The 25,963-nt window shown below is 40.8% G+C and overlaps 1 protein-coding gene across 1 annotated transcript in view; it reads right to left on the bottom strand.

Annotated features, from left to right (window-relative positions):
• TNFRSF21 (TNF receptor superfamily member 21) overlaps positions 1–25,963 on the bottom strand; it is a 70,055-nt gene that overhangs the window by 31,762 nt on the left and 12,330 nt on the right. Inside the window, exons 2-3 of the mRNA XM_037842848.1 lie at positions 14,050–14,698; positions 11,995–12,489 (exon numbers count right to left, since the gene is read on the bottom strand). Of these exons, the coding sequence (XP_037698776.1) occupies positions 11,995–12,489; positions 14,050–14,698 (1,144 nt within the window). The remainder of the gene's footprint in view (positions 1–11,994; positions 12,490–14,049; positions 14,699–25,963) is intronic.

Genomic DNA, 25,963 nt, shown 5'->3' with positions numbered 1-25,963 from the left:
ACGTCTCCTTGACACTTTTTGCACAAGATCAGGCTTTTTCAGGCTTTAGCAGTAAGAGGCTTTCCCCCTGCAACAGCTCAGTGTGCTTTATACCCTCTTTATCCTAAGAGGTTAAACAGAAAGGTGCTGTCTGCTGGAAGTGGTATTATTGGAAGCAAAGGTGGAAAAGGCAGTGGGGTGGGGATGGGGGCTGGAAAACAGCCTGGCTATTCCTGCCTCCGTAAAATGACTGCGGGCAGAGGGCGGCCCTGGGTGTAGGACACAGCAGCCTCTTAGAATGATCTTTCAGGCCAGCTTTCTGGTGTTTACACTGCAAGTCTACTTCCCATAGGAAATTTGGGCTGACAGAGAGGATGACTGTCTGGAATTTTCAGTCAAGGAGTCTATCTGGCAGAGGAAGGAAGGCTTTGGTTGCTGCTGCTGCTGCTGCCGTTGATGCTGCCTAGCACTCAGCAAACCACCAGATTAGACAGATGTGAATTCAGATTAGCAGGACCCTCTCACCTCTGACTTATTTGAAACAGTCTTTATTTTTTAAACAGTCCCTCAGAGCCATCAGACATTGGGCATTTGGCTTTAGAAAATTTCCACTTCAAATTTTCCATGAAAAAAAATGGGAAATTGGGAATGTCTTCTACAGAGGAAAACTCCATTGCTGATGATAACTTTGCAATGTTTTCTTTCAGAACAAGTTGGGCTTTGCTAAGGGAAATAATATTTTCTTGACTGATCATGGTGAAAAAAAAATAAAGAAATCTAAAAATTTCTGATAGGAAATCCAGATTCTAAAATCAAGAGGCACTTTCTAGATCAGACTGCTGCCAGAATTCAAAATCTGGCTGTGACACTTTGTAGCTGTGTGACCTTGAGCAAGTCACTTACCCTCTCTGTGTTTCAGTTTCCCCAACTGTACAATGGGCATGTTAGTGGCCTATCTCATAGGGTTATAAAAATTAAATAAGTTAATATTTGTAAAATACTTAGGACAGGATATGGCACTCTAAGTACAATATAAGTCTTTGTTAATGAAAAAGAGACAAAGGAAACTGTTAATGGTAGCAGAAACCTTTCTTCTAAGGTTAAAAAACATACATTAGTGGTTAGAGTTTATGTCATCTTTGCACCCCAAAATCACCTCCTAATCTTGCCTATGTTGGTAGTGAACACACCGTAGCCTTATTTTAGACAAAACTGAACCGAGAAGTATTAATTTATTATTGAATTCCCAACACATTTTATTTGTTCTTCATTTCTGAACACTGTGTATGTGGTTTTAATTCAGATCAAATGTTTTCTTAAATCATTCCTGAAACCTGAATGAAGAGTATATTGACATTATTCAAATATATTCAGGACATAGTTTCTAATTGCTCAACATATATCACTTAATTTTCCAGAAAATATTTACACAAGAAACACATTTGGTTCCAAATCCACACCTACAACTGGAAAGAGGAAGATGTCTTTAAAGGTATAATAAAGACCAATTCTCCCACATATGACCAATCCTAAAGGAGGAACCACAATTCAGGAAGAAAGGAAACGTTTTTCTAAGCCTGCTGTTGGAATTCATAAGGACCCAGAACAGAGAACAAGGCTGTTATTGAGTAAAACCTAAAGACAACACATAGATGAGAAGGGATGCAGTTTTGCCTACTTACTAGCTGTAATGGATCTAATTGAGTTCCACAAAAAGCCACATTCGAGAGTTAGTCCTGTGAGCATGAATGTATTTGTAAATGGGATCTTTGAAGATGCTATTAGTTAAGAGCAGGCTAAACCGGATTCGGGTGGCCCCTAATCCAATACGGTTCCCTTACAAGAAGAAATGTGGACACAGAAGAGACAGAGAGAGATGGCAGCAAAAAATGAATTATGCCACAAGCCAAGAACATCACGGAGCACCAGCTACCACCAGAGCCCCACAGACTTCAGAGGAAGAGCAGCCCTGCAGACATCTGCGTTTCAGACCTCTAGCCTCCAGAAAGGTCAGACAATAAACTTCTATTATTTAAGCCAACTCATCTGTGGTACTTTGTTACAGTGGCAAACTATGACACTAGGTGAAGTGGTACTACATTACGTTTTGCTTTTCTTGAGCAATGAGTTGGGGATAGAGAATAGGATGGAAGAAGTTAAAAAAAATACATCACCAGAGACTCAAGACGTCAAATACACCTCAGTTCAAGGACCATGTCTGAACTTTTTAAACACGTGAACTAAATAATTTATGTCCTAGTTCTTAAACAGCATCGTTTCCCCGGAAAACAGTCTTTACATACAGACTGGGACATCAAAGTTATGCAAATAAAAGGTTCAGCCACCAAGCCAGCTGGTCGGTACTTAATTTAGTATTTGGCTTTCAAGCCTAAGATATCAAAGGGGTTTGGTTGGGGTTTGTTTTTAACTTCTCGTTTTGGTTTTTGTGTCACTGAAGAATATGATTTTAGAAGGGAATGGGACGATATTAAAGATAACCTGAATCCAAGACCATCATGTATAGATGAGCAAAAACAGGGTGCCTCAAGGTCCTTTCTTTTGCAGAGCTCCCCCACCCCCACCCCCAGGCAATGCTCTCCCACAGAGTAGGTTTCCATTTTCGCCCACGCATGGAGTGTTTTCCTTCTCCTATTTCCCTACACTGCATTTATCACCTCACTGGGCATTCCTCACACTATTTGAGCAGGCAGCCAGCAGTTTCTTCCTTTCACTCTCTGGAATGACTAAAATCAGACTACACATGCCACATTATCACTATCATTTTCTTTTCCATCTTTTTTTGCACTCAATATTAAATATATATTATTGGTTCTATGTCTCTGGAGAACACTAACACATACACTGGTCAATCAGATTTTAAGCCATTTAATGGGCAAAGTTGCTAGTGCAGACGTTTTCTCTGCAGCCATTCTTCTGGCCCATGTGACTCACTGCTGTTGACTCTTAATCGAATTCTATTTGGGTTGAAAATCAGATATAACTGTCCCTTTGCCTTGAACTCAGCTCTCCATGAATACTTCAGTATGGCTCATCCCTTTGACCTTCTTGTGGGACAAGAGAAGGAAAGGAAAACCAAGCTAGCAGCTTTATCGGTGTTACAAACATGGCTTCCTTCAATCTCCACTAACAACCCCATGAAAAAGGTGTTATGTCCACATTACTAATGAGAAAACCGAAGAGAGGTTCAGCCAGCTTGGCAGAGTTACATAGTTAGGGCTGAAAGTCAAAACCTGGGCCAATCTGACACCTTGGCCATCATCTTTTATTGTACTATGAGCCTCCTGTGCCTAAGTAAAGGGTTATCAAACCCATTTTTCCGAGTCTTGGTTGTTACTTTGGGTATAAATCTTCTAAATATGCCTCCCCACCAATTCCCATTCTCCATTCTCCATTCCCCATTGTGGGGTCATACATAAAGAGGGAGACAAGTAGAAAGAAAGGAGAAATATGTTGCGATTGTATGTTTATGACAGTCTGGGTTTCAGCTGTGGCTACAGCCCCACCCCTCCTTCTCCAAAGGACAGAGGGACAAGAGTGAATAGCAGTGTAGCACACTGGTTACCAGCTCAGGATCCAAAGCCAACTGTCTGGGTTCGAGTCCTGGCTCAACACTGACTTGTGGTATGACCTTGGTGAAGTTATTCACTCTTTCTCTGCCTCTGTGCCTGATATGTATAATGGACAGGACCTTGACATTATAAGGCTGTTCTGAGAATTATATGAGAAAAAATACATAAATCCCCACAGAATAGTGCCTGGCACATAGCAAGCATTCAACAAACCTATGTATTATCTCTCTCCCTCCCCTCAAACTGGTATGTCAATACCAAAGCAGTATCCAGGATCCCTTAGAGAAATTTTCTTGTAGACATATCCTGGACAAGGACATTTTCAAGTAAAGTTCAGAGAAAATCAAGAACAGCCAGAAAGATATTCAAGTCATGAGGAGCAGGCTGAGAGGGTATAAGGCAAAGAGAAATGAGAGGGAACACCTTTCCCTCTTGCAGGTGAAAATGTAAAGGTTTCAAGCAATTGTAGAAGCTTTAAGAATTTCTTTCAGTTACTTTTAACTGGAGCCAAGATCTTCTATTTAATCTCCCAGTCACCAGCTCTTTCACCTGCCATGGCCTGAAATCATGCCATTAAAATGCCCAACAAAGGGAGACATTGACCACTTCTCCTTTGACTTAATTATCAACTAGGGGCCATCACTATTATCAACAAGGTAAGTCAGGGAGAGGCTCCTACAACAGGTCAGATGATCTTCCTTTCCCAAGAAACACCCTCCATTTCCCTCTTCTTCATGTATCACCTGAGTCCTTGATAAAGGCCAAAGAGCTAAGATCTTTTGCAATCCTAACTTCTGCTTCCATTATCCTCACAAGGCTTGAGAAAATAGCCTCTCTGTTTTCTCATTCAAGAAACTTAAGTAATTGTTCTCAAACCACGATGTCCTCTGTACTGAATAGAACCCTGCAATCCTTTGACCAGATAGGCAACATAGCACTGTCACCTCAGGCAAATCAACATGCTTCTCTGGACCTTAGTTTCATCTTCTGTAAAATGAATAGACTAAAGAAGTCTAACTCTAATCTTCTAACTCTGACTTACGTACACACTCATACACGCAAACATACACACACACACACACAGTTCCCCGTGATTTCCATTGCTCTCCAATTTATATGTTTTCCAAAAATAAAAGCAAACATTCTTTGAGTTACTAAAGCCTGGTAAGCCCTAATCCCAGAACAGTGCTTCGAACATGATATTCAAATATATCCAATTAAATGAAAACAACAGAAGCTAAGCAGTTTAATAACTAGAGTCATTTTTTTGAAATTGCCTAGTCATTCCTTTGCCTTGGGTTCCTTAAAGGTAAACTTGGTTCAAACTTATTCCAAACTTTCTTCCATCATTTCAGATTAGGGTAGCACAGCGTACAAAGGAAATATTTACTCCCTACATTATAGTCCAAGTACAGCCAATGCAGAATCAGGCAGACCGATCATTTAGTTTCTCTTTTGGAAAGCAATTCAACATATGGATGACAACTCCCAAACAAGAGATAACATTTCAAGAAACAGAACAAAGAGAGAGAAATAGGTAACTAAGGCAGAGAATAGTTTTTATTTAATCTAATATTTTTTTGACTTTTTCTCTTAAGAAATGTGCGGTTCTTACAGCCAAAAATAAATCCTGTGGACCGTGTTTTGCCTGAATTTATGAAGAGTCATCTCCCGCCCAACTGGGAGCTCAGCCTGTCACCTGAAGGCAAAACCAGTCTTGGACATTGCCTTTCTGGAAGTGAAATAAAATATTTCTATAACCCCCATTTTCCTACCTTACATGAGGGACAGTTCTCCCCATCCCCAAGGAGCACTTTTAGATTATCTTGTAAAATCCTAAACATATATTCCCAAAGACTTTTAAAGATGCACTGATCTGTGGCAAACAAGTAATTTAAGAGCCCGTTTACTGGGGAGAGTAATGTTCACACTAATGACCCATGATAAGAATATACTAAAGTTAAAGAGGGTTTCAGTGTAGCCTAACTTACTCATTAGGCTAAACGTATAAGGCGAAACTTACTTATTAATACTTAGCTAGACTGTGAGGGGTTCACTGCCAGCACAGTATCGCAGAAGCTGGCTGCCTTTTACAGGTGACTGGGAGCTGCTGACCTTTGGTCAGCCAGCACATTTGATCAGCCTTTCCAGAGCAGGTGAAGCATTTACCAGGTTATGTCCACACTAGAAGCGTCCCCCTTGTGACCAAAGCAACACTGTTCTCAGGAGTTCTGTTTGTGGCTAGGACCCTCTGGCCCAAATGAGAAGACCAAGGTCTCGCTCAGCATAAAAAAATCAGCAATGGATGAGACTTGGGCAGGGCTTCTCACCTCCTTTGCAATTAAGGTCCATGGTGGAACAAGCACACAGAGGTATCATATAGTCTTTCAGTCCTCCCCAACCATGTGTCCTGATTCAAGTAGAATTTTTTTGCCCTAACTCACCCCTTCTTTTTAAGCATGGAGGGGATACTCTTTTATGCTGCAGTGAACACACAATCCTTTTCTGCCATCAGGTTGGGGCTAAGCCTGGCATCTCATCTCTAACAAGCAGCACATTGTACTCCACTCTAGAGCACATTGGCAGGACCCAATCAGGGCAATGTTTCCTCCAACAGCTTGGTGGGACAGTAAGTAAACTCAGTTAGGGAAAAAATAAGTTGTATACCTTGATCAAAATCTGATGGCCTCATTTCACCAAGATAGCTGAGATCCAAAGAGAGAAAGTGGCTCAACCAAGATCCTCAGCTTTTTAGTGGCAGAAGCAGATGTGGACCTTGGCTCTCCCAGCCCAATGTGATGTCCACTACCCACAGCTACTCAGGGCTAGAGTTCAACCTTGGAGGAATGAGCCCATGCCTGTCTTAACCATCTCATTTTTTTTTTTTTTAAGAACTGCATATTTTGGTTGTCCTTTTCCTGTGCAGCACATCTGCATCCCACCCTTCCTTCAAATTCTCCTCAAGTAGCATTATATGAGTACCAAGCTAAGAAGACATCTAATCTGACCCCATTAATCCTCTCAGTTTATGAGGAAAGCTGGGCAGAGCTAGAGTCTCAAACTAGAATCTGTCTACTACTCCTCTCTATTCAAAGTATATCAGTTCCCTCAGCAGATGAAAGGCAGGGGGAGAGAGATGGGAACCCAAGCCACCCTCACCTCCCCCATGACTCCAGTTTAAGCAAAGAGACAAGTTGTGGCAGGTGTAACTGTGAGATTGTCCCATAGAGTAAGGTTGAACTCTCCTGATAAAAGCTGATTTCTATTAGGAAGAGATATAAGAGGTGTGGAACAATTTTTAAGAGAAAATAGAAGAAAAATGACCGTATTTAACTAGCTCTCACAAAAACCTGCTTTGTCACTTATACCTTTGGCAGGCAAGGAAACAGAACTGCTGAAGTTTAGGTTGAGCACTAACTGCTGGAATTCAAGAAAGTCTTTGAGAACTAGACTGCCTAATCAAGCTGTATAAGGCAAGAGAGAAGAAGCTTCTGAGAGCTGACAAATCTATGGTATAGATCAGGAGCTGGTAAACTATGGACCATGGGCCAAACATGGCCTGCTATATGCTTTTGTAAATAAGTTTTATTGTAACTCAGCCATGTCTATTCATTGGTGTACTGTCTGTGATGCTAAATGGCAGAATTGAGTACTTGCAACAGACCGAGGCCTAAAATATTTTCTATCTGGCCCTTTACAGAAAAAGTTCACTGACCTCCCAGTAGACAGTTTAGAGAAAATATTACTGTGATAAGAATATATCCACATTCAGGTATAAAGCCATAAGGAGTCTCGTTTGATTATCTAAGAGGCTGCCTGTCCACCTGTGAGAGTGCTGCTACAACAGATTGATACCTGAGCTAAAAAAGAATCACCCTCCACCCTCACCCTCAGACAGGTATGCAGAGAAAACCACGTTTCTCAGAAGCTCTTTTAAGGTGGCAGTGTTGAGTCTGAAGATGTACAGTTTATTTCTTTTAATAGAGGATGTTTCTGCATTGTTCCTTGACATTATTTCTATGAGTGAATCAGGAATGTAAGAGAGGATGAGAGAGATGGTGAGAGTGTGGATGATGATGATGATGATGGTGATGATGATGATGATGATGCACCACCTGCATCGTCTCCATCATCTGCATCCCCACCCACATCACTGCTAGCACTTATGGACAACTCACCATGTGGCCAAACCATGCTTAAACCATGGGCACACAATAACCCATCCAATTCTCATAACAACCTATGTACTATTATTACTCCTGTTTTATAAATCAGGAAACTGAGGCACAGAGTGTTTAAGTAATTTACCTCAATCACACAGCTGGTAGATAGAAACAGACTCCAGGGGCTTTGCTCCTTGCTGCATATTATAATGCCCTTTTCCTAACCTTGTAGAGAGAGGCTCAGAGAAATAAACAGAAGTATATGACTAGGGAATGTCAAATCTATAATTTTAGAACGCAGGTCTGCTGACATTATTTTCTACTCTGATACCCACCCCACCAAGTCCTTACCTCTACTGCTTCCTTCAGTCCCACTCCTTACCCAACCACATGACTTTCATAAGCTTCTCTTGCTTCTGTGCCTAAGGCCACCCAAAAAGCTAAAACATTTCCATTCTAATTAAACCCAAACACCTAAGCATTTACAAAGTTGCCGTGGCCTTTGACTTGACAGGTTGCTCTCTCTCTCTTTTCACCCCACACTGCTCTCCAGTGTCCCCAGGCCAAAAGGGTCCCACTTTGAAAGAAGCAAGTTTCTCAATTTGTTTTTGCACATTTTAAAGCACTGCTATCATGGAAGCCTCCTTTGACTCTAAAAAATAACTCTTCACATTTATGGCAATTTGATAAAGAGCCCACCTTTAGATGTTTGTTTAAAACCTTAACAACACATATCACTATAAGTCATTAAGAAAAAACTCCAAAAGTTCAATGGCTTGAAAACAATCTGGCCTTGTAAAGGATAAGTAGATTAATTCATGGATGCTCTAGCTCAGGGCTGCCCAATGGAACCTCATGTGAATGATGGAAATGTTCTACATCTGTCTTGTCCAATATGACAACCACTGGCCACATGTAGCTATGGACGACTTGAAATGTGCTTAGTGCAACTAAGAAAATGAATTTTAAATTTTACCTAATTTTAATTTTAAATTAAATAGCCCACATAGCTGGTGGCTACCATATAGGCCGGGGCAGCTCTAAACACCACCCCCACACCACCGCTAAGCACTTATGTGCCCAGAGCCTTGTGCTATCGGCTGGGGGAAGTTGGGGGTGGGGGGATGAGACAGGGGACAACACACAATAAGATCCAGTGTGTTCTCTAAGGATTTACAAGCTACGTGGGGAGACAAGCCACATGCATTAGAGCAGTTAAACAGTGACAGATTTAAGAGATAAAGGAATTAAGAAATAGCATCTTGGAATCTATTTCTACAGAATGAGGCCTTTGTCCTTTTGCTGCTGAGGACACCAAAGAGTCTGTTTGAGAAAGACTACACCAGTTGCTTTCACAAGCCATGCTGTAGTCAGTTTAAAGGAAATGTTGTCTATGTCGTGTGCTTTAAGTAACTACACCAGAGCCATTTCTGCCCCAGTCCAGTGCCTACTAATTCCCAAAGCAAAGGACAGAAGAATGTGCTCATCAGGAACCAAGCACAGTTTAAGAGATGTGTACAATTCCTTTGTCTCTCACCCTTTTTTTTCCTCCTCATTTTTCTTCATAGCCTGAAGTCTGAAAGAAAAGAAAATATTATCTAAGAAAAAGAGCCTGTACCCTCTATCACCTCACAGAACCTCCTCCAAGGTACTTTCTGGGCAATTTCCACTCCTCATCTGCTTTCCAAACTTCTCCTCAAAGTTTCTAGAATAGCAGGTTATTGGGAAGCCAATCTCGTAATGTTTGCAAATAAAGAGGAAGGGAGAGGGTGGGAAGTGAGAGGAAAAGGAGAAGTGGGGAGTGGGGGGTGGGGAGAAGGGAAATGATAGTGGCACAAATTAGGATTAATGAGAGAACGGTGACTGATTCCTGTTCTCAGGCAACCCCCATTATCACCTGGGCTGGACTACAGGTTCTTACCTTCTGTTGTTATAAGAAAGTGATGGTTTTGAGATCATTTGGAACTTTCTCAGTGCAATGACACCCAGTTGTACATCAACTAAGTTTCACTGTCTTTACTTTTTTGCTTTTTGATCAAACAGAAAATATTGTTTTCCATGTAACCACCCAATTAATGTAACCCCACATTAATTTTAAATTGAATCTTTCAGACCCTGGCTTATCCCATTGTGTTAGTGTTATATTAAAAAAAGAAATCAATTCATTAAATTGACAAAAACATGAGAAATTGAGCATGATCCATAGACTTACATCTTGATAACACTTGTACCCAATAATGAACTCTTAGATTTTTGTACATAATAAACTCTGAAGGAACTTCCAATTCCTGTTGCAGAAATAAGACACATTGCTAGAAACCACAGTCCGGTCCCAATCTAGCAAACATAATGTTGCTTTGACTCAGAAAGGAGAAAAGCATCAAAATACCACAGCAACCTCTTTCTTCCATCCTCCTGGCCATGAAGGCCTCATCTTGTGATTCCATGGAGGGAGGAGTGCAGTCCTGTGGCATTTGACTTTAAAAACCAGAGGTCCATGGTAGGCAGGGAGGGGAGAGTGGAGCAGCGTAATCAAAGAAGTTTGGCCCAACTTCAGAGTCCTGAGGGTCTACAGTGCTTTCGGGAGCATGGTATGGTCTGCTTAGGGGGGCAGCAGTGAGGCCAGACATGACCTCTCAACAGAGAACAGACCAGGGCTAACCGATGCCATCCCCACCCTTAGCCTCGTGAACAATCAAGGGTGAAATGGACAAGGACCAGGAAAAGATCTTATTAGACAGGATTATCTGTTGCACAGAACTCACTGCAATCGGATCAACGAGGCATTGTTTCTAGAGGCCTCTCTCGGCACCTGGAATGGCTTGTATTAAACAGAACCTCTCTTTGTAAAGGGATTTTACCTGGTTGTACCTTTGAGACTAACAATTTGAAAAGACTTTCCTTAGGAGAACACTTTAAATATAAACATACCAATGCAAAAACCTGGGGGAAAAGGTTAAACTACTGGAGGAGATAGTTATACCTGAACGAGACTATTGTGATTTGCTCTGAGAAGCATATTGCTGGAGTACTGCTTTGACAGAAGGCACGATCGAGCTTTGTTTAATTTGGTACTTTCATTCTTTTCATGAAATGGAATATAGTTTTAAGGACACAAGCAGAGTAGTTTACAAGGTTACCAGAGTCATATGAATGTCTGAGGTCATTCTATTAAATTGTTTTCTGCTGGTGGACGGTTTTGCTTCTACAACTGTGTTCCCAATAATTCTGAAAACTATAATGCAAAAGAAAGTCTGGAAATGTAGCTGACCATAATCTGGCCCCTACATACAAATACTAAAGGAATGGAGTCCCCACTTTAATAAAGTGAATAACAAGAGGACAGTTTCATATATTTACATAATCCAGGAGGATGTTCATGGTTTTTTTCCTACTAATTAGAGAAATCTGGAACAGAACAAGTGTCCTGGCTGGCCACTTAATGAGCAATTTAATGCAGTATCTGACCTTAGACTAAATACTGTACTAGAGGAAAAAAGCGAGCTTAACAGGGGCCTCACTGGGGCAATTGAAACATTGGAATATAGACAGAAAATACAGTATTGTATCAATGTTAAATTTATTGAGGTTGAAAACTACCCTATGGTTTTTTAATAGAATATCCTTTAGGAAATACTGATGTATTGAGGAAACATACAGAAAAAGTAATAAGAAAAAAAAAAAAAGAGCCACACATAAATCACCCCAAATCCCATTGATAGTAATGGGATCCTAAAAATTTAAGTGGGAGAACATGCATGTGAAGACAGTGGCAGAAATCTAAAAGCAAGGTTCAGATTCAAAAGGGCAAATTTAAGACAAGGTGTTTTTTTCCCCTCGATTTTCTCAGTGGCCTAAGAGTGTAAAAAAAGTAAGGGTCCCAATAGTCAGAGTCAGGAGACCTGGTGACCAGTCCCACCTGTCTTGAACAAACAAGTAACCCAGGGTCAAGGCAGCCATCCCTCTCAGAACTCAAGTGCTTTGTTTGTTAAATGACATCAGACAAAGTCCCTAGGTCACTTTCTGGTCTCTGATTCTGCAACATTCCCAGGCCAGAGGGAAAAGAGGGAGCTGGGGTTCTCTCCAAATGCATTACATCTAATGCTGACCACCTCATTCTCCATAACACTACTAGATCATATAGCACTTGGTCTACAAACGAGATTCCAGAAATGATGCATTTCCCATTCCTCCAAACAGCAGGGACTAGGAAAAGAGAGGCAGGGGGATCTGTGAGCAAAGACAGAAGACAGAAGGCTCACCATGGCCATTGCAGTAGTAGATCCACTTCTCCCGGTTCTGGGTTGGGGTCATGGATTTCTTCAGCCCTGCCTTTTCCACAATGGCACTGGGATCCTGCCGGGGGCCCTTTTTCAGAGTCCTCGAGCTTTTCCGGATACTGCACACCACTATCACCACAAGCACCAGCAGCAGGAAAAGCACAATCATCCAGGGCAAATGCTCATTGATGTCAAAATGCTTGTGCAGGTTCTGCCTGGGGTGGCCCCTCTTGGAGGTCTTGACGGCTGAGCTGGACTTCTCACCCCCAGTGGCCTCCATGGATGGCAGCAGCTTCAGGATGTGTCTGTGGTGGGGGCCTTGCTGGTGGTTGACTACCTGGAGGTTTGGGAGGGTCTTGTTCACGCCTTCCTCTCCCCTCACTGAGCTTGTGTTTTGAGGGATCGTCCCTTCCTGGATGCCACTAGGTACCTTTGGTCTAACAGAGGCAGAAGAGTTGGATTCTGTTGAGTTCATGCCTAGAAAAAAAGAGTAAGGAGGGGAGAAGAGCTTTTCCATATTTGGGGATCTAAATAGTCTCTCTTCTCCCTGGTCATTTCTTAATCAAGCCACGTATATCAAAGAAGAGGTAAACTTTAGAGCTGAAGAGTTAATTATATTGCAAATTTCCATAAAGGCCCTAACAACAACTTTATGTGGATGGCAAAAACTGAATTAAACAGCTAAACTTGTTTCCTTAATCCAAAACCAACTGGCATCCTCAGGAATCCAATATCTGAGCTTCGTAGCAGCTTCTCCTTTTCTTTACGTACTGAGCAGAGACATGTACGTTCATAGAAATGGTCAACTCTTAATTATTTTGAAAGAGTTTTAATTTAATTATGTTGAATTTAATTATTCAGTTATTCAACAAGTTCAAATTTAATTCCTATGTTCATTCTCCTCCAACCCTTCCCTTTTGACTTTTTCATGATGCACCAGTAAAACAGGAAAATGACCAAGATAAAGAAAAGAGCTCAAATACAAATTCAATTTTGACCAGTGAAAGTTTTGGTGGGACAGGACGATGGCTAAAATAAGGCAGGACTTTCTTAGCATCCTCTATTAAAATAGCTAAACAAGATTTGGGTAGGCTTAGTAGACTTCTTTCAGAATAGCTTCCACAAGCAGTCTTCCTTAAGGAGGTCAAGAAACTAGGGATTTTGAGTCCTGAGAGAGAGGACCTGCCCTGCATCAGCCATTTGAGCTCTCTGAACCTATTTCTTCATTTCAAAAATGCAGGCTCTAAGAAGGACTTATTTATAGGGTTATCATGAAGAACAAATGCAATCACACATGAGAGTATGCTAGGACCACAACTCAAGTTTGTTATCTCATGAAAATTGAATTCAATCAAAAAAGATTTGAAAATAAAGGTGAAATTCTATATTCTGCTGGAGGTTCAAAATGAATTCTGAGGAAAACTGGGATATTTAATAAAAGCTAAAATCACTGGAAAAAATAGTTATTTTCAAGATGTGAATGCCATTTACCTTCAGTTTCATACAAATTTACTTGTTTACTGAAGCTTCTAACTTTCTTTCCTATCCATTGTCCCACTTGGGTCCAATATTCATCCCTCCCTTCTAGATTGAGTAGCAATTTGACCCTTCTCCCTCCTTTCCTTCTATCTGTATCCACCCAGGATGGACACCGTGTCATATTTTTTTTAGCTAGAAGGAACCTTAAACATCTAATTCACTCATTTATTTGACAAGTTTGAAACTGAGGTCTGATGCAGTTAAGTGACTTCTACAAGATCACATGCTGTCCCTGTTTCTCTTGGTTCTTACTTTCTAGCTTGATGTAACCTAGTTTTTCAATATTTGATCTCCCCTAATAGAAAGCTTTTGAGTCTAAACATTTCTAATAGGTCCAAAGACGAGATTTAATTAGCAACAAAATGGAGGCCCCCTTTTTAAAGGATGACTTGGGACTATACAAAATGGAGACAACTTCCTTGGTACCCAAACCTATCCTTGATATCTCCACTGGGCTCAACACCTTTCCCAAATAAGTAATTCATGGGGTTAAGTTACCTTTGGGAACATAAGTGGAGGAAGGGACTTCCTGGGATTCCATGTGCTCAGGATGTGAAAAGATGATTGTGCCAGGGGAAGGTGGGGTCGTGCTCAAGGATGGGGGTGTGCCACAGACATTGTCTGCCTCCTTGGTCCCCGGCTTGATCACCACCAGGTTCTGACTCAGACAGTCTGTGTATGCTTTGCATTTCATCACACTAGAAGGCACATCAGAGAAGGTACCCCGAGCACACTGCTTGCACCGCACGTCCTCAGTCTCCGTCCCCTTCTTCCGCACACCCCAACCCACAGGACACACTGTGTGGGGGGCACAGGTAGCATTGGACTGGAACATGCCAGGTGGGCAAGTGCATTCTCGGTCAGTCAAGGCAGCACAGGGTAATTTCTCAACCATTGGCCATGGGCATGGCTGACTGCAGTCATGGCATTTCTCTATGCCATTCTCATGCCTGGTAAAGGTCCCTGCAGGACAACGGCTGCAGACACGCAGGCTTGTGTTGGTACAGTGCTCAGATACATAGGTCCCTGCTGGACACTTGTCACAGGTTAGCACCTGGCCGGTGACACGGTCAACGTGGTAGTAGGTGCCAATGAGATTCGGGACCTTCTGTTCTGGCTGAGCAGTGGTGGGACAAAGGAATCCAAGCTGAAAGAAATAAAAAGGGAGGGGGAAGAAACAAAAACCAAGAAGGCATTATAAGGGAACAGAGGAAAAAGGAAGAAACACTCCCAACACCATCATCTTCTTGTGTACTAAAGGTCTGACCAGCACTGAAGCCTCTTGACATTTCTGCTGCAATACAATAAAAAAAGAGGAACAAGCATTTGGATTCCATCCTCACTCCAGGCCTACTACCTGTGAAACTGTGGTTTAGTTGCCTGACCTCTGCCTCAGCTTTCTTTTTTTCCATCTGCAAAAATAAACCTGACAATATCTCTCAGATTTATTATGAAAATCAATCAAGAATATGTATGTGAAAGTGCTTTGTAGCTGGTACTAAAAATAACATAAAGAAGTTAAAATCCTAATGCAAAAAAAAAAATAACTTGCTGAATATTTGTCTTCCTTTCCACAACCCAAAAGTTAAGCTGCCATTGCTCAGTACCAGCACAAAGCAACTGAGAACTAAGATGGCATAGGTTCAAGTTGCTATTTTCATAGCACCAGGTTACCTAGCTGGGGTTAATCCAAAGGCACGGCATAATTTGTTCAGAGATTCTGTCTATGAAAAGCCAAACTGCTTTTGTTTGGGGGGGTTGAGCTGTTTTCTTTTTGTTTTTGTTATGCAAAGCACAGGCAGGTCTTTGGCATTCTTGGCAATGGACTTTAAATGACAGAGTTGATGCTTTCAGATTCACACCCTGTTTGTTTTGCCTCTGAAGTCCATGATCATTGAAGTGTGCACCTGCTGCCACCCAGCAGCCCAAACACAATGCTGGGCCCAGGGAGAGGGATGCCACAGGCATTTTAATTTAATTGTTAATACACAGTCTTCACCCAACTAGACAGAATTTCACACAAGCTTCCAGAATGCAGACTTGGGAGAAAGGATATTATATTTGTGCTGCTAAATCCTGACATGCTTCTGGGAGGGGAAAAAAATTAAGAAATCATAGTAAAAGAGAGCTCTTCTGCATTGACAAAGAGTAGTGGTTCCAACAAAAAAAGCTTTCACTGTCCTCTATGAAACGGAGAAAGTTTGTGTCAAGAAACAAAAAAACGGCTGCCTCAAACTACCAGCCGCTTGAGAGAGCAAATTCCTTCTAAATCACCCACAGTACTTGTAACTATGAGAATAAAGCAGGAGTTTTTCAATGTGATCAGAGTTCCTGTCTTCTTAAGCACCTTAAAACTTGACTGAAGATTCAATTCCCCCAAAATAGTTGAAGTACATGAACCAAAAGTATCTTCCTTTAATCCCCCACACCGTATTTCCCAGAGCTGCCTCAGGTTAAATGATAATATTGAAAACAATTTTCAGCTTAAGAGACTATATTCATCTTTTCTTTAGTTTAGGAGAATATATTCACTTTTTAAAAAAATAATCTGCTCAGTGATGATAAATTCTGTAACATCTTCCCTTTTCACTTATGGCTTTACCTTTCCTTTCCTTGCTCCTTTTATTTGCAAAATTAGTTCCAGCCACCCTCTTCTGAGCCCCTTTTCTGGGGAAAAAAGCCTATCACTGTCTGGGGAGCCCAAGTTTCATTTGGCAAGGACACCAAGGACAAGATTAGATCCAATCTCCCTGACACTAAGATCAGCTCAAAAGGCTGCAAATGCCTTTTGAGTTATTATCTGGTTTCTAAGTGCAAAGGCAGTTTTAGGTAGCTGCAGTGTTCTAGAAGTTTGAAAAGATGTATGATGAACTAATGACAGGTTATTACACTGGTGCAGATTACATGAAAGCTGAGAACCAAACCTGCCATCTGGCCAGGGGACAAACATCACATTGAGGTGCTATGTGACTTGTCTGCTTCCCTACCTGTGCCGGGAAGCTGAGCAGTCAGCCAAACACCCAGGAAGTGGACTCTGCCTAACCAGATGAGACTAGCACTGGGGGAAAGAGGAGAGTAGGTTTCCTACAGCCTCAGGTATTTCCCCAGAGCACACACTTCTAAATACTGACTAAGACAGCCACTGGACATGGTAGATTCTGCATCAGTTCCCCAATTCCTATTTTATCAGAGGTCCCCAAGCAGTACACAAAAGCCAACTCCAAGCCCCACACCACCCACATTCTTCCCACTCTTTCCGTGGATTTTTCAGCTCTTTGTTCATTTAGAAAAACTGATCACGTTTCTAATTAAAGCAACGCTCAAGGCTGTTTAAACTGCATAGTACCCGATAGCCTACTTTAGACAACGCAGCTCTAAAGATGGACCTTTAAATTACCACATGCTACAGGAGGCAGTTCCAGCTCCTACAAACAGACCTAACTAACAGTGATGTCTCCTGAGTCTTGCCTCTGGAAATAGTCAAGGGAAGGCTGACCACTAGAAATGAGATTTACACAATAACTAGACACTACGAATTCATTTGACAAATATTTATTTGAAGACCTACTATGTGCCACGGGCTGAGGACAGAACTTTGAACACTCTAATCTAGCCCTTATGGAGTTTAGCACTAAGGGGGAATGGATGAAAACAACTAATTACACATCAATTACTTAATTAGATTTGAGATTGTGAGAAAGAGAAATACAGGCACTTCGTAGTTCAGGGATGTTAGAGAAATGTTTTGGAGTACCTGCAAGAGACAGAGGCAAGACAGAGACGCAGAAATGAACACAGGGTGGGAGTGTAGGCTGGGGAAGGGAAGGGTTGGAGGGGGGTTAGGCATAGGGAACCCCAGCACAAAAGCTTGAAACAGAGGGATGCTCAGCTCAGGAACTAAAAAGCTTATGTGGCTCAACCTCAACATGCAGCAGAGTGGCCCTACTTGAATCTGAGAGGATCTTGATTTGTATTTTAATCCTAAATGCAGTGAGAAACCACTATATGTTTATATGGGGGGAATGGGGGAAGGGGAGAAGAGATATAAACAGATTTGTGAATTAAAAATGTTATCGGGCTGCAGAAAGGAAGGTGAAAGGGGTGGGATGGGGGGGGTGAGGAGAACAGATGAGAACGCCCACTTAGAAGAGTAAAGAAAAGATGAAAGTTGACTGTGACTTGGACTAGGGTAGGTCTGTGGCAATGGACAGAAGGTGACAGATTTGAGGGGTTGGATGAGCCAGAGTTGGTGAATGATTACCTAAGGAAGGGGAAAGAGGAAGAAACAGATTTTTCAAATTGAACAAGAGAGCACTGGGCAGAACACAGCTCTAAGTCCTAACGTTTCAGACTGGGCAGGGTGCAACTGAGGGCCCCAGGGAGCAGTGGGAGGGAGAGTTCCATCCCTTAACCCCTCATCTCTGCTTCAAACAGACCAGCTCTGCTTTACCAATTTGCTAAAGGGGGTTCCAAGTAAGAAATCACTTGAAGGAGGTTTTACCACTAAAACAAGTTTGAAAATCCCTGAGCTAGGGAAACCCCTAAGATCTCTTCCAACCGTAAAGTTAACAGCTAACACGAACCTTGAAAACATTACGCTAAGTGAAATAACCAGACACAAAAGGAGAAATTCTGTATGATTCCACTTACATGAAATATCTAGAATAGACAAATTCATAGTCAGAAAGTAGCTTAGCGGTTACCAGGGGCTGTGGCAGGAGGGAATGGGAAGTTTTTGCTTAATGAGTGCAATTTCTGTTTGGGAAGATGAAAAAATTTTAGTAATGGATGGTGATGTGCTAGGAAACTAGAGGAACTGCTCTGTGGGCTTTTTCCCCCACAAAAGCACTGCTGAGAAAAGGAAAAGGTGGCAACTTCTTTTTCTCTTCATAGAGAGACACAGATGGAACCTGATAAAAAGTTGTTTTCCTAGGGCCTTTTGGTCAACCGAAGACTCAAAATGTAAAACTATGGCCTTTCCTACTAGCTTGGTGGCCACTCTCTGTCTTCTAAGAAAATTAACACTGAAAAATCATTCTCAAAGACCTTTCTGGGAGTGAAACAACGGGTAGTGGGAGGAGGTAGCTCAAGTTCAAATACATTTAACAATTTCCCCCATATGATGAAAAAACAAGTTGAGATGATACCTAAAGCTGATGCTAAGGAAAACACATGAAGCAGGAGACATATTCAAAGAAAACAGAACAAGAGAGTGGAAGGCAGAAAACTTGAGGCTGGGTCCTCGCCAATCAAGACCCTCAATTCCCTCATTTGTACAGAGGTCACCGAAGCCTCAGGCAGCAACACAATTCCCTGGAAACAATTTTTAGGAATGCACATCCCCAGACCCATCACCTGGGACCACTGTGGGCTGCAGTGGGGCCAGGAATTTGTTTTGTTTTTAAGCTCTCCAAGTGATTCTGATGCCCAACCATGTTTTGGACCCCCTGTTCTAAGCCAAGCCCCCCCCCCCCGGCTCTAATATTCTCTGATTCTATGAGAAACACTTTGGAGACAGCCCAGTCCCACTTTCAGAGCCCATCCCTACATCTCTTACCCAACCTGGCACTTATTGTTTTAACATGGTACTTTTTTTTAATAATTATTTTTAAAGCAAAAACACCACCCATCCCCAGAGAGACTCACTGTCAATTTTGGTACATCTCTTTCCAGAACTTTTTCCATGCATTTACACATATACACTTTAAGTTGGTAGTTTCAGTTGTTTGGGGCTTGATTTTGTTTTATGTATCTAGTAGGAACAGGCCATACACATTATTTTGTAATTCACTTTTGTTTCTCTTCCAATACTGCATCACTGAATTTTGTCAGAACACAGAGACTACCTCTTTCTTTATAAGAGTCAAGCTATCTTCCACAGTCAAGATATGCCTTAATTTAAAAGTCTTTCCTACTGAGGATATGGAGGTCGTCTCCTTGTCCGTATGTCATCGTGTGCTTGCATTTTTTTATCTTCCATATTCCCCTCCTTCCCCACACCCCTCCCCTCAGTTTCTCTCTTCTTTCTTTCCTTTCCTAAATTACAGATACAAGCATGTTGCTCTCAGTCTTTTGCGAACTGCTTTCTCCTTACTTGAAACCTCTCACTCCCTCTCCTCCTGTGATGGTTAGGTTCATGTGTCAACTCGGTCAGGTGATGGTGTCCAGGTGTCTGGTCAAGCAAGCACTGGCTTAACCATTACTGCAGGGACATTTGTGGATGGTTAATAAACCAGAATGCTGCTTTATTAAATCATCGGTCAATTGACTGCACCTGTGACTGATAAACATCAATGAGAGAATGATTACATCAACGAAGGTTATGTCTTCCACAATGAGAGAATTCAAACAGCTGGATTTAATCCAATCAGCTGAAGACTTTTAAGGGAGAGAGGACTTTCACTTCTTCTTTGGCTAGCCAGTGAAGCATTTTCTGAGGAGTTCATCTAACACCTTCCTCGGAGCTGCCAGTTCACTGCCTGTCCTACAGAATTTGGACTCGTGCATCCCCATAGTTGTGTAAAACACTCTTATAAAATTTTATATTTACAGATATCTCTTTGTTGGTTCTGTTTCCCTAGAGAATCCTAACCAATACACCTCTTCTCTCTTATTATGCATCTGCTATACATATATATTTCTAGTTCGTGAGAGAACAAGGCCTGGAGTAGAAAGAATACTTAGGCAAAGATTTAGAAAACACAAGACTTGCATTCCTGTCCAGGCTCTGCCTTAAGATCAGCTGCTTCACTTCCTTTGGACTTCATTTTACTCACCTGTAAAATTAGCAAATTGGATTAGCATATATTCAACTCAAACCTTCTAGGAGTCTGTGTTTGATTATGTCAATTTCTACCATCTCTGTGAAGACTACTTGAGCTCTGAGATACCCAGATTCCAAGCAGATGAGCTGAACTCCTCATCACATTTCCTGTTTCTGTTAATCATTTTGGTACCTAATTACATATTGTCTTGTAATGTTTGCTGATGGCCTCATAAGTGTATATATTTATCTTCTCATAATGATTATGAGCAGCTCAAGGCCAGGGACAACCTCATAGATTTCATTTCCTCCCTTGCTCAACAACCTCAACAATGAAGAGCAGGGAAATAATAAGCAAAACATCCTCTGAGCTAGGGAGCAGCAAACTAAATTCCACACACCTCCTCTTATTATAAGTAATTTTTATTGGAGCATAATCATTCATTTAGATGTGGCCTATAGCTGCTTTCATGCTACAATGGCAGAGTTGAACAGTTGTGTCAGAGACTGTATGGCTCGTAAACTGAAAATATTCACTATCTGGCACTTGATAGAAAAAGTACCAATCGCTGCTCTGAGCAGTCAAAAGAAATGTCAAAAAATGCAGGCACCAGGAGCTCACTCACAAGAACCCTCAGACCTCTTCTGAGAGTCTAGCAATGAGTATTGAGTTCTTCTTGGCTTCCTTCCTTGACACCCAACCCAACTCACACACCAAATCTAATCCACATGACTTAGGATGAAATGCAAAATCTTTAAGAGTGACAGGACTTTCTCTAGAAAGCCATCCCTGCCCTCCCCTCCCCAACTTAAAACAATGTTCACCATCTCTCTTCATTCTCTTTCTTTCCCTAGATAACTACCCTAATTTTGTACTTACACATTAATCTATTTGACATGGCTTCCCCTCTGAACCACAAGTTCCTCAAGGACAAGGATGGATCTATTTTACCTACTGATGCTATCCAAGTCCTCAAGGACGGTAACTGAGTCATGGTATACCTGACAAGTGTTTACTGATTAAATGAATGATTTGCTGACCACAAATAATTAAAAGCAGCAAATTAAAGTATGATGGTGGAGGAGGTTGCTGAAGACAAGTACACATAAAAAAGCAAGTGTGTAGAAAACCCAAAAAGCATCCACAAGTAGCCATAATAACTCAAGAAATAAAGTGCACTTTCTATAGGGGCCAGAGTTCACTTTGCCTCCAGACTCTGAGGTCTGCACTTCGTGTTAAGAGCACCATCACTGGCTTAGAAGAATTAGGGTTGGCATGGTGCTTACAATGACAAGCAAGCATACTAAAGAGTTTAAAACAATCCCTCTCCAATTTGAGCTGATTGTCAGTTTCCTGGAGTCAGAAGACCACCATCTATCTTGTGATGATTTGACAGCTGGAAGGTTTAAAACATGCCCATAGAAGGAGGCAAACTTCTGTTTTCTCCCTTGAGACATTCAAGGGATAGGATTTCCAGGAATTATATCTATTCAACTCCTTCTGGTTCCTGTCCTGTCTTCTTCCTTGGAGCATGACCTGGAAGGAACTAATTTTGAAGCAGTCATGAGAAAGCATAGCAGGGTACGTACCCCAACAAAAAGGCATGGTCTTAATCATCTTCATCCACATTCCAGTGTGGGTGTGAACCCATATATAAATAGGACCTTTTGAAGATGTTATTTTTAGTTAAGGTGTGGCCCAACTGAAACAGGGTTGAACTTAATCTTTATTATTAGAGTCCTTTATAAGCAGAAAAATTTGTATGCAGTCAAAGAAGGTCACAGAAGAGCCAGAAACTAAAGTCAATGGAAACCAAAAGAGCAGACTGAAGGAGAGGACATCATCACATGACAAGACAGAGATACAAGCCAAGGAACCCCAAATATACATTATTGTAGATCTTATGTTATATATCTATTTATACTTTAATAATTATTCCATGACCTCATCTTTCAAACAAACAAACAAAAAAACCCTTGCAGTTTACGAGTACAACAGATTTATATCATTCTTATTCCCTATCAAATTCTAATAACTTGTTAATGGAAAACAAGCAAACTCAAAAACAAGACAGCATCAGAAAGCTACAGACTCTCTGAGTAAGCAAGCCTTGCCAATATCTTGATATTTCACTTCTTCTAGCCTCAAAATGATGAGTTGATAATTTCCTTTTGTTAAGCCAAAACCATACAGAGGGATAGGATTTTCAGGACTTTGTGTTCAACTCCACCAATCCCCATCAACAGAAGTTTCACTACACAGCTAGAGAAGAGAAAAGGTAGGGAGGAAAATTCGGAAGCAGAATAGACAATTGCTCTACTGTTTTTATGAAAGAGACCAAATAAATGTGCTGGAGTCTTCTGTTTGATTTGTAATCTCAGGAAGAAGATTTATTCCATTGGAAACTGTAGAGAATTAAGAAAAGACTGTACAACTTTCTACTTTAATGTATATTTATATGAAAACTGTCACTGTAAATTTAAGGAATGTTTTTGGTGTTGAATTCCATCATAAATCATATAACCAGAATTAAAAGGATCACAAAGAAAACAACAACAACAAGAAAACCCTCTCTTTTTCTCTTAAAGATTGCACTAACTTGGTGTTTAGAACTATAAGGAGTATCAAAAGATTATTATTCAGACGTTATCTATGGTCCATTCTAGTTTAAACTTCAGCTATTTGAAAATTTTCGCTTATCCAGGAGAATTATCTTGCCAACAATAATGGATAAATAAGGCAAATATCAGTGAACCATCCCAAACTATGTAGGATGTAGGAGTCTGTAAATGCTTATTGAGTGATTAAAAGATAGACCCCAGGACAAAGCAAATTTCAAAAGAGGGAAGAAGTTGCCCCGTGATGATCAGGCGTAAAGGCTTGCAGGGTCTTGGCACTCACCCTGGGCACTGCCACCATTCCTGTCCTGTGGTCACTCCTGCTTCAGGGCACAGAGAGGGACCAAACGAGAAGCGCCGGATGTGCTGATGCACGTCAGAATGCTGATTATCTATTTATACTTTAATAATTATTCCATGACCTCATCTTTCAAACAAAAAAAAAAACCCCTTGCAGTTTACGAGTACAACAGATTTATGTCATTCTTATTCCCCATCAAATTCTAATAACTTCTTAATGGAAAACAAGCAAACTCAAGGCAGTGATAAACTTTTATCTATTCACAATGAATAAGCAAGGGAGACTGTCTGTGAGTTGGCAATAGCAAATTTTTTAAGGCTATTTAAAAATAATTTTTTAAGAGGAAACTCAGTTATTGTAGAAATTACAACAAAGATAAGGCAACCACATTGTTCCTGAGATGGTGACTATAAAGCATGCTAACATAAGATCAAAAGGCCAAAGTCATGCAGAGCTGGGCATCTCTAGAATTTCTGGCCATTTTATTTTGAGCATCATGTTAAATTTATAGTGTTAAGACACTGGCTGCTTGGAAAAAAAAGAAATGCTTATGAGGGAAGCTTTAAGGATAAAACACCCACAGATCAGACAGAACTGTTATCAACTGCATTAAATAAATCTGGTCAGCTCTTGCAGTTCCTACTATCCTCTCTGATTTAGAAACAGAAACCTCTGTTGCTCAGGCAAAAGCAAAGCCTGTTTTTTAAAGCTGGTGATTATAAAGAATGCCAAAGCTAGAAAGTGCTGACTATAGGACTGGAAGGAGGCAAGCTCAGGGGACACCAGGAAAAGGAAAAACAGCGAGACTAACCTAGATGCGTCTTCCCTGGAACCTGCAATGCAGAAGAGTGTGTGTGTTCAGCATTCAGTCCTTGGACCACAGAACCTACCACCACAATGGCTATTTCTTTAGGCTAGGACCCCCTCCCACATGGCAAAGCCAAGAGTAAGCTGCCCATTTATTAAGCCACAAAGTTGTGAATAAACTGGCATTATATACAAGCCAATGTGGTAGGTATAGGAGGAACAGTCCTCTGTGCCCATCACTAAGGATTTACAGAAGAGCATTTAAACCAAGGCAAAACCAGCCACTGCAGCAACTCTAGCAGGAAAATATAAGAAAAGCTATTTTAGCCTGGAGTGTGCCAAGCAGGCCCAGCTCTACTGGGTAATAGCTGGGTGACCCTGGGCAAGTGGCTCAACTTCTGTGGCTCAGTTTCCTCTTCAGTATAACGGAGACAATACGAATATCTACCTCTCATCAGACTGTTTTGAAAATTAATTTGTAAGACAAGTAAAGCAGGTAGAATATGTCTGACACATGGTAAATGCCTCATAAATGTTAATTATTTTAACTATCACTCCTTTCACTTGTCATCCTATGAATTTAGCTTAATTCCTTTGGGATTTGACAATCTTTAAAATTCCCCAGTTAAAAATGCAAATATCCAATTACTGAAAAGCATATCAAAGACACCAGATTGTAAAAAGTTGTAATCCTAAAAAACACCCAGAGGGACTTAGAACATACTACAAAAAAAAAAAAAAAAAAAAAAAAAACAGACTGCATGGCAGTGAATTAAAAGAGATAAAGACCAACTGGCATTTTCAAAAAGTTTAAAATATAAATATAAACTCAGTATATAGTAAATGAGAAAATGCAAGAGAGGAAAAGGCTGTACTATCAGAAAACGTACTTTAGACTTTGGGGCAGAATTAAAATAGGCGTTTTCCAGAGTGAATTTTCCTGATCTAGTTCTGTAAGAGGTTAATGAATACAGCCTAGAAGAGGGGTGGGCACACTCTGACCAACTGGCTGCCTGTTTTTGTACAGACCGCAAGCTAAGAATGCTTTTTTACATTTTTAAATGGCTGGGAAAAAAATCAAAAGAATAATATTTTATGACACATTAAAATTATAAGAAATTCTATTTAAGTTTAATAGGAACACAACCATGCCCAGCCCTGTAAGTATTATCTAGGCCTGCTTTCACACTGCAAAGGCAGAGTTGAGTAGTTTCAGCTTTGCTATGGCCCACAAAGCCAAAACTATTTACTATCTGGCTTTTTAGAGATAAAGTTTATGTACCTCATGGTCTAAAAAGTTTAGGAATTGCTCCTGACTATTGTTCTCTCTTGTAGAAATACACTTAATATTAGCTTATTGAACTCCTGCAGCAGGACTGCAGAAAATTGTGACTTTCTTGAACTCAGCACTTCCCAAACTGACCTGACCATACAATCCTTTACACAAGCAATGTGTGTGCACACCCTGCAGAACACACTAATGTAGTCCTCACCACAAACATGACATTAAATTCCAGAAACGTCAACCACTCAGCATTTTAAAAATCACATTTAAAACTCAAAGAAATCAGGATAGTTTGTTTAATCCATCTGTAAGGAGAGACCAGTTTCTGACTATTAAAACAAAATGAGCAAAAAAAAAGAGACACTGTCAGATAACAAGAAAAAAAAGGGTTTAAATACATAAATCTAAATTTCTATTAAATATATTAAAAGTAGAATGTGAAAATGTATGTCATACACAGCTAATAAAAACTCATAACCTAAAATGTACAAAGAATTAATGCAAATGAGGTTTACACAAATTCCACTCAATCACTGATACACAGGACTATGGGAGGAATTGCAAAGTTAAGCATCATGTGGGTAAATTTATGATATCCCTAGCAACTACTGAAATGCAGATTTCCACAACCAAGGAC

The sequence above is a fragment of the Choloepus didactylus genome, chromosome 7, assembly GCF_015220235.1.
Source record: "Choloepus didactylus isolate mChoDid1 chromosome 7, mChoDid1.pri, whole genome shotgun sequence".
In the NCBI taxonomy this organism is placed as follows: Eukaryota; Metazoa; Chordata; class Mammalia; order Pilosa; family Megalonychidae; genus Choloepus; species Choloepus didactylus.
The sequence above is the reverse complement of the archived record's forward strand: the minus strand, read 5'-3'. Positions and strand labels throughout refer to the sequence as shown.